Source organism: Pteropus alecto, unplaced genomic scaffold (assembly GCF_000325575.1).
Source record: "Pteropus alecto unplaced genomic scaffold, ASM32557v1 scaffold311, whole genome shotgun sequence".
In the NCBI taxonomy this organism is placed as follows: domain Eukaryota; kingdom Metazoa; phylum Chordata; class Mammalia; order Chiroptera; family Pteropodidae; genus Pteropus; species Pteropus alecto.
Window position 1 is genome coordinate 1,048,095 of NW_006431916.1, and position 9,940 is coordinate 1,058,034.

The 9,940-nt window shown below is 33.3% G+C and overlaps 1 protein-coding gene across 1 annotated transcript in view; it reads left to right on the top strand.

Moving 5' to 3' along the window:
• The window catches only part of PIGX (phosphatidylinositol glycan anchor biosynthesis class X), a 23,277-nt gene that overhangs the window by 6,596 nt on the left and 6,741 nt on the right, over positions 1-9,940 (top strand). The window contains exons 4-6 of the mRNA XM_015600107.2: positions 1,892-2,033; positions 7,135-7,348; positions 8,910-9,010. Of these exons, the coding sequence (XP_015455593.1) occupies positions 1,892-2,033; positions 7,135-7,348; positions 8,910-9,010 (457 nt within the window). The remainder of the gene's footprint in view (positions 1-1,891; positions 2,034-7,134; positions 7,349-8,909; positions 9,011-9,940) is intronic.

The window sequence follows — 9,940 nt, forward strand, 5'->3', positions numbered from 1 at the left end:
GACTCTATTATATCTGGATCTCTGTTCTGTTCTCTCATATGGTTTCTGCTTCTTTGTCTTCCCGTTTTGGCTGCCTTTCTGTGTCTGTTTCTATGTACTACACAAAGCTCCTAAGTCTCCCGGTCTTATTAGTGTGGCTTTGTGAAGTAGGTGTCTAGTGGCACAGTCCTGAGAGGGGTTCAGCTGCAGGCCAAGTTTAGCACTAGCCTCTACCCTTCTGGGCCGCCTATTAAGATTCAGCAAGCAATCAGTATCTGTATGGCCTTAATCGAGTTACTTAAGTCTTTATTACCTTATCAGTAAAATTGGATAATCATAATATTTCCTCATTAGGGTTGTGAGAATTAAATCAGAAAACATAAGAAAGGCCCCTTAATGCAGTGCCTGTCACATAGTACATACCCAGGAAATGTTAGCTGTAATTATTAATGAGATAGATGATCAAGCTGGGCCATACAGTTTTAGTCAAAGAGGAGATATGACTGTAAAGTAATGTATATAAAATATATATATCCTCTTGATATTGTTTAATGATCATCGAAACTGTTCCTCTCCCCATTTTTTTTCCTCAATATGCTTTAGTTTGGTTAGTTTCTGTTGCTTTGTCTCCAAGTCATTGATTTTTTCTTTTGTATTGCCTAATTGTTTTTAATCATTTTATTTCAGAAATTGTGTTTTTCTTCTTGAACTTGCATTCAATTCTATATACATGTAAAACTTTCTCTCATAATGTTCATGTTTTTCTTTAAATCCTTGAACATGTTAGCCATATTTATAATTACTTTTAATGTCCTTTACCAATTTTGTCACTTATGTTATTTCCATGTTTGCTTCTATTGAATGATATTTTTCTTGGTTATTGGTCACATATTCCTGCTTCTTTGCATATCTAATAACTTTTGATTGGATGGTGAATATTGTGAATGGTGTACATATGAAAATTTTTGAATGTGTGGATTTTATCTTTTAAAGAGTTTTGGGCTTGTTGTTTTCTGTTAACAGTTATTTGGTTATCAACGTGATCTTTTTAATCTTTTTTTTGTATAGGTCTAAAGTTAAAGTGGCCATTATTGCATTTAGTTTAGCTACTAAAGCTTTACCCAATTGCGATCTCCACTGAAAGTTTTGGTCTCTGTTTGTTGATTGGTTGGAATGCAAATATCTCCCTAAATGTGAAATTTTAGAATATCTTATCTTTCAGTTCCCTGGTCATTCTTTGCAGAATCTTGTGGAGTTACACCTTACTCATGCTTATCTTAGCATTCTGCAAAAACTCAGAGTGCATCCAGTTCAGATTTCTAAAGCTCTTTCTACATAGTTTCCTCCTCTCTGGAACTTAGTGCTGTATCTTCCAGCCACTTCAGCCTTTCTTAACTTCTATCTCTATTTTCTCACCCAAGCAGAACTACCGTGCTGAGCTTTGGATCTTCTTCCCTGAACTTGGTCCAAAATGTGCCTCCAGACAGAAAACTGGGACAATTATACATATAGATTTATAGTCTATTTCAAATTAATTTTTGTGTATGGTATGAGGTAGAGGTCAGGGTTCATTTTTTTCTATATAGGTATCTAGTTGTTTTAATCCCATTTATTGAAAAGACTATTCTTTCCCCATCTAATTATGTTGTCACCTTTATGGAAAATGTGTGTGTGTTTTTGGACGCTATCCCTTTCCATCGATCTTTGTCTAGTTCCATAGTAATGCAATACTGTGGCTTACAGCATGAATTTATGAAAGATCTAATGGGTGTTTTGGACGTGATATAAATTTCATTTGACTTTATAATCTTTTGAAAAACTAGTTTGAAATATTGTGCTTCCACTAATTTGAATGTAATGTAATGGTATCTCATTAACAAAGAAATTTACTTTAAACATATTTGTTTTACAGAGACCTTTTAATAAAAGTGAAATTTGGAGAAAGCATCGAGGACTTGCAGACCTGCCGACTCTTAATTAAACAATACATCCCGACAGGACTTTTTGTGGATCCATATGAGTTGGCTTCATTACGAGAGAGAAACATAACAGAGGTACAGTACAACTCTTTTTTTTTTTCCCCAAAGGTACAACTTTTACACGGTGTTTTTTAAGAGAAATTATTTTGTGATGCTATAATTTGGATTAAGGCAAAATAGTAGGGAGAAAACATTGTAGTATTTTTTATTTTGTTAAAGTGTATAAAGTAGCATTTTTTAGATAGTATAGGAGTATTCTTTAACAAGTGAGTGATTCTTGTCATACTTGTCAGTAGTAAGCCATTAAACCAAGATAGTTAAATGCCTTTTGGCAGGATGGTGACTGGTTTAATGACTAAGAAAATTATATGTGTTTGAGAATAATAATAATAAATACAGTTTCAACAGCAATTTTGTCAAATTAGATATACCCCAACATTTGTATAATTTGGGTATGGGAGGAAAGGAAATTAATATTTATTGGCTCTCTATATGCCAGATATCTTTAATTTTTTTTTTAAAAAAAGAAAGCAAGCATTAAAGGAAGATTAAGTCCCATAACCTTTACATAGATTAATCTTTATAATAACCCTGGAAGTATTATCTTCATTTTATAGATAAGCATACAGAGGCACCAAGAGGCCATGTTACTTATCCAAGATCACATAGTTAAAAGGAAGAGCCAAGAAATGATTCCAGGGTTGTCTAATTGCAAAGTTGTTGCTCTTTCCAGAGATGAATCTTACTCCTTAGTTAAGGGTTTTCCTAACTTTAATAAGAATCACCTAGGGGTACTTATACTGTAGATTATTGGCTTCCTGGGACATCTTAATTCAATAAATTTGGATTGGACCCCAAAATCTGCTTTTAATGACTCAGTTGATTAAGAAATTTTGGGAAATACTGTCTCTGATTGTAAGATTATAATTTGCATATGAATTTTAAAAAGGCAAAATAGATACACTTGGAGTCATTCATGATGGCAGTTTATTTCTAATTGTGGTTTAGGCCAATTTCCTCACCTTTTTTATTATTTAAATTTATTTTTGAATAGGTAATTACATTTTCATGGTTCAAATATTCAAGAGATGAGAAAAGGTACACAATGATAAGCTTCCACCTATTTCAACCCCCAGTCACCAAATTTCTTTATATGTTCTGTTTTTTGTGTATATATGGCAGTTTTGATACACATGTTCACATATATGGCAGTTTAGATACATATACACATGTGGAAAGATCTCATTGCTTTTCTCATTTGTTTCTTTTCTTCACTGAGTCATGAATTCTGAAAGAGACTTTTAAAATTTCAAATAATAGCTTTTAAATTTAAATGCAGGTTTTGGCTTGTAATGACATGGATTGGAATCATTTTCAAATCTATTTAATGAAATTGCCTACCATGTTTTAAGAAAATGAAATTTTTTTGCCTAGGTGAAATTTTTTTGCCCAGAAAGAGGTCAGATGCCTACGCTTTGGTTGGGATGAGACTGGGGTGTGTGCAGTTCAACTATAATAAGAAAATGGGGTGGGTAAAGGGTACCAGTTATAGATTGCTTGACAAGTTTCTCTTTTGCTTGATTTTTTGCTTCTAAATCTTCTAACTCCTAATTATAAGCCTTTTAAGTAAATTTACTTTTTCATTTTGGAAATTTTTAGAAAAATAGATGTCTCATTTGTGACATATAGAGATAATTGCAAGTTGATTTCTTGATTAGATGCTATTTCCTTCCGCCTAGCTGAGTTGACACTGTAGCCCAAGGAGGAACTTTGTCATGAGAGGTGGCATTATATGAAGAATTTAACTGGATAGAAGGGAATTTATATGTAGGGAATGACTGATGCGTATATGTTTAGATTGTGATCTTGACCCTGTTCCATGACATAAAATTTTTGGCTGCAGCATATGGAACAGTGGGTCTTAATCATTGGGTGATATGGCAACAAAATATTTTATAAAAAGCTTATGATGATTTGTGAGCAATTTGAAAATAAATCCTTAAATAGATTCACTATGGATAAGGCACATCAAATAAAACTCATTTCATTTTTAGGTAGGGCTGTAAGATATATTTAATCAAAATCTCTAACAGTTTTTGAAAATGGTATTATATTAGATTGAAACATGAAACTGCTGTTTTGTAGATCAAAATGGAAATACTATGTTTTTTAAATCATAAATTTTATTTACTCAAAATATGTAGTGTTAGGATTTCTGCTATGACCAACTTGGAAAGCAGGGACCAGATGTACTCTCCCACTTGAAACAACCAAGAATTAACATCCCAGTGTCAGAAAAGTATAATATTTTTCATTTTTATAAAGTTTTACATTTTTAGATTATATAAGTTGTTCAGAGGCACCAATTACTATGTCTTAATTGGGGAAAATTTTTTTTTGGAGTTCTAGTCCATGAGAGAAAGCTGAGACTAATGTTATAAATATGGCATTATTTCATAGTTTAATTCATTTAGCTTTGCTGTGGTGGTTTGTGACATATGTGGTTGAGGGTCCTCATGAAAAAGTATAGGTCCATGTCTGTTAACCAATGCATGATGCTTTAGGATTAATTTTGATGCATAATTTAAATTTCTTGATAACATGCTATTGTTTTATCTGTGGCAAAAACGGAATAATTCTGATTTTTGCAGAAAAACCATAAATGCAACCCCAAAAAGTACAATGACTATGTACTTTTTGGGGTTGCATTTATGGTTTTGGCCACGTTTGGGAGATTTACCAGTATCAGGTCATTGTCCAGATTACTTTTGATTTCCCCTTGAGCCACAGTCTCAACTCAGCTCCAAAAATGTTTTTCTGTTGTTTTGAATCTAAAGTGATATACACACCTCCAAATGTCTGAGTTTTTGATCACCTGTCAATTGATGTACCAACTTGTACAATTTTTTCTCTATTGTAACTAGGTTCCAAAGAAACTCTGAGCCGAAACACCTAAGTCAGCTAGCTCCAAGACCTCAAGTTGTTGTTTGTGGATTAGCTTCCACTGGTTCTTAATTGGTTTTGGTTTAAAAAGGATCTGGGTCTCTGTTGAGGGTCATTGTGAATGCAAAAATTGGACAGTGAAAAAGGCTCATAAGAAAAAATTTGGTTCATTAGAAAAAAGGTGTTGGAGGAGAGCTCTACATATATCTTGGATTGCCAGAAAGGTGAACAAATGGGTCCTAGAGCAAATTAAGTCTGAAACATCATTGGGGCAAAAATGACAAAACTGAACCTCTCATTCTTTGGGCACATTATGAGAAGGCAGGGTTCTTTGGAAAAGACACTAGTGTTGGGAAAAGGATAAGGCAGAAGGAAAAGAAAAAGGCCAAATGTGAGATGGATTGACTCCATAAAAGAAGCCATAGGCATGACTCTACAGGACTACACAGGACAGTTGAGGACAGGACATTTTGGTTGTCACTTATTCACAAGGTCACCAAGATTTGGAGTCAGCTCATTGGCACATATCACACAAATAATGGAGCTAATAGTTCATGCCTGATAAGATTCTTGTGAAAATTAAAGGAGATAATGTACATAAACTTTGAAATACCTAGCAACGTAGGAAGTACTCAAAGAAAAATACCTTTATTATTATCAGGTCATATATACATCCTGGACAAGATAGAAAAATTTGGACTATATGTTATTTTGATTTGCACCTAGTTGTACCCAAAAAGAGTTCATTAATAAATTTCTATTGGGAAGTGTCTAGTAATTTCTTAGAACTTTGCTCTTTGATCCTCCTGGTCAACATTTTTTTTCCTTAGATGAAAATACAGAAGACATAGTTATCAAATTCATAAATGTTACATAAATGTTGGTTGACTGATTAAGATTTTAATCAAATCTCGTCAGCCTAGAAATAAATGGACTGTGGCCAGAAAGATAAAATTTAATAGAAATAAATCTCAATTCCTGCATTTAATTAGTAAAAAGTCAACTAGAAAAAAAATAGGATGAGAGTTAAAGTTTTCTTCAAAAAATTCAAATGAAAAATGTAGGGATGAATAGGTAGTGCACAGGGTCAGTGAAATTATTCTATATGATACTATAATGGTAGATTCGTGACATTTTACATTTATCAAAATGCATACAATCTACAAAATAAAAAGGGAACCCTAACTTAAACTATGGACTTTAGTTAATAATAATGTGTCAATATTGGCTTATCAATTTTAAGAATTGTGTCACGTTAATGTTAATAATGGCGAAAACTGAGTGTTGCAAGGGCTGTTAAAGGGGTATATGGAGATTGTATTTTCTGCTCATTTTTTCTGTAAACCTAAAACTGCTCTAAAAAGTAAAGTATTACTTTTTTTTTTTTAAAGAATGAGATAGGTAGGTAGGTAGATAGATATCATACTGAAATAAGGCTGCTAAAAGCTAATATAATTTGTAACTAAAGAAAGTCATACTGCTGCTATAGTCCCTGTGTATTTCCAAAGGCAACTAATATGATGAATAGTTTGGAAATCATGTCATAAACTGAGAGAACAGTGCATATTTCTTTGGGGAGGAGAAAACTTAGTGGAGGCAGCATGATTTCCTTCTGATGTTTGAGGACCTTTAGTGAATTAAGGAATAGATTTATTGCAGATATTGTAAGCAAGAACAATGGGAGAATGTTATGGGCCAGAGCATCAAGTTTCAACTCATAGAAAAGGAATAACCTTTTAACAGTGGGTAAATTGAGATGACTCTTCCAGTCATTGAAAATATTTAAGCAGTGGCTGGATACTTGCTTCTCTGAAGAACAAAATATTCCTAGAATGATACCAATCATTTTAACCCAACACTGGGTTAACTATCTTTTGTCATAGTTTTCATACTTATCGAATAATGCTATATTTATTCACAAAATTTCTCTTGGTACCTGTTTTATCACTTGAACAAAAGTTAAGGAAATTACATAGAAATAATTTTTATTATGGGAAAATTTTACACCTTGGAGTATAATTTCCTCAGTTTGCTTTTAGTAAACAAATTTTTATTAAACATAGATCACATCTTTTTTTTTTTTTTAATTGAGGATGGAAGGAGAATGGAAATTAGAAGGATGATGAATTTGACATTATTTTTCCTCTAATAGCAGTCTTCTGGTTTTATTTTTCTTTTTTAGAATTTTCCTAATTTATTTCTTCTGGATTAATATTTGTTTTCTTTTTGACAGGCAGTGATGGTTTCAGAAAATTTTAATATAGAAGCTCCCAACTATTTGTCCAAGGAATCTGAAGTTCTCATTTATGCCAGACAAGATTCACAGTGCATTGATTGTTTCCAAGCTTTTTTGCCTGTACACTACCGCTATCATCGGCCACATAGTAAAGATGGAGAAACTTTTATTGTAGTCAATAACCCTGATTTGTTGATGTATTGTGACCAAGGTGAGGATTGCAAGTCTTTTCTGAGAGTTGAAAATAAAAATAAAAGTATAGTGTCAAGTCTGAAGTCAAGGGATAACAAAAGGATGTTTTTCCCTTTCTTTTTAACTTTTTGATTATAAAGATAAAGCATAAATATAGAAAAACTTCACAAATACATAGTTTAGTGAATTATTATAAGGCAGATATTCTTGTAACTAAGATCCAGGTCAAGAAACTCTGCCACCCACCCTAGCAGCAGCTCTGTGTATCCTGTCCCAATTATAGCCTCCTCTTTTCCTCTCAGACTATCTGACTTTTAATCACTACCTTATCTTTCTTTATACTTTTATCACCCAAGGGGCATTCTTAGACACTAGAGCTTAGTGTTGCCCATTTAAAAATTTTTTGTTATTTCCATTAACTTCTTAATTTATCTCCCCTCTGTTCCTTCTATCTGTTTTCTTAAAATTTAACTGTTGAAGAATTTGGGTCATTTGACTTGTAGAGTTTCTCAGAGTTGGGGATTTGGTGGTTGTACTCACACAGTTCATATGACCTCTTTATTTCCTAGAAATTGGCAGCTGGCTCCAGAGATGTGATCAGATTCAGGTTTCTTTTTGACAAGACTATAGGTGGTGCTATGTTCTTTTATGAGTAGATTTATAATGTCTGTTGTGTTTCCTTTTTCAGCCATTGATCCTCATTGCCCCTTTGCTGCTGTTTATTCATGCTGATATTGCAGGAATTGTGAATGTTGGTCTTTTGTCCCCACTTGCATGTATTTTGGTGTTTGAAGGAATACCTTATCACCTAGTTTTGTTTGAATGTTGTCCTCGAGTTTTTGGTTTTGTGTGTAATTGTTCTTTCTGTTTTTATGTGGGAATTTGCATAAATTTTTTAAAACGATGCTTTCACCATTTTCAGTCTTTCTAGAATCAAGACTTGGAGAAACCCTTTCAGATTTTGGTTCTTTGGGCTGGTTGCAAAAGTCAATAACACTGTTACTGAAAACTAGCAGATATGAAGTTTTTAGTCCGTACGTTTGCTGTCATCATATATTTCATGATGAGAAAATGAAAAAGTGTTCAACTATGTTAGCTTTCTTCACCCAACCTAATTTGTTTCTATTAGTGATACTTTTTACTTAGCCTAAATAAGGTTTGAAAAAGTGCCACCTCTTGAGAGAGTGATCTGGTATTGTTTCTTTTTTTTTTTGGTCCATGTTGCCATCAGAAGCAAAGAAATCTTGAAAAGAAAAAGCTATAATAGAATATAAAATTTTGGTACGTGTGCTCTTTATGTGGGTGTTTTTACTCAATGGCAATTTATCTTGTGTTTAGGATCTGTTTACTGTTCTGAATATATGTTATACTTCAAAAAAAGTTTAAAGAATTTTCAAAGTGGCGCCTAGTATGATGGGATTTGTTAAGAACTCATGCTCAACTTCTGCACAGTCTTTGTAATTTTATAATTACATATTGTGTATTAAAATGTTTGCATATTCATATCACAGGATGAAAGACTGACCTAGCCTGTAGTCCAGTACAGGTTTTCTGATATGATCTTCTAACACTTTTTTCAGAGTTTCCAATTCTGAAATGCTGGGCTCAGTCAGAAGTGGCAGCTCCTTGTGCTTTGAAGACTAAGGATATTTGCCAATGGAACAATATGAAATATAAATCAGTGAGTTAATATTTTATGTTTTTAGATCGTGCCCTCATTTAAAACTTTTTATGTTTCTACCACATTTAAGGGACTAGAATTTTCTATTCTATTATAGATAGCTTTTTTTAAAAAATATATATTTTTAATGTTTCTTTGCCACTGATGGCAACAGTGGTTCCTCATTTATACAGAGTCGTAGAATCATTTATTTAATCTGGGGGCTGAGATTCAGGTTAGTACCATGCCTCATTAGTCCAGAGCTTAAGTATAGCTGATATGCTTTTTTTTATTCCTAAATTTATTTATTTTAATTAGTTTCAAGTATACACTACATTTGTTAGACATCTGTATAGTTCGTAAAACGATCTCCCCAATCGTTCCCTCCCTCCCCTGACCCTCCACCTAGCCAACATATTAATGCTTACTGCATTTTCCGTGCTGTCCCGATGACCATCCATCAGCTAATTTGTACTTCTTTTACCCTTCATCTCATTCTCCCAGGCCCCACCCCCCACCCCTCTGTACGTCACCAAATTGTCCACTATATTTGTGAGTCTGTTTTTGTTTACTTTGTTCTTTTTATTCCTTAGATTCCGCATGTAAGTGAAATCATATAGTGTTTATCTTTCTCTGTCTGACTTAAATACCTTCTAGGTCCATCAGAGCAATATCTTTTTCCATCCCCTTCCTTTTAGTCTCTGTATGTCTTTTAATCTGAAGTGAGTCTCTTATAGGCAACATGTAGGGGTCTTGTTTTTCTTTCCTTTCATCCATTCAGTCTTTTAGTTGGAGCAATTAATTCGTTTCCATTAGAGGTACTTATTGATAGGAATGTAGTTGTTACCATTCTTTATTCCTGTTTTTAATTCTTAAAGAAGCCCCTCCAATATTTCCTATAATACTGGCTCGGTGGTGATAAATTCTTTTAGCTTATTTTTGTCTGAGACG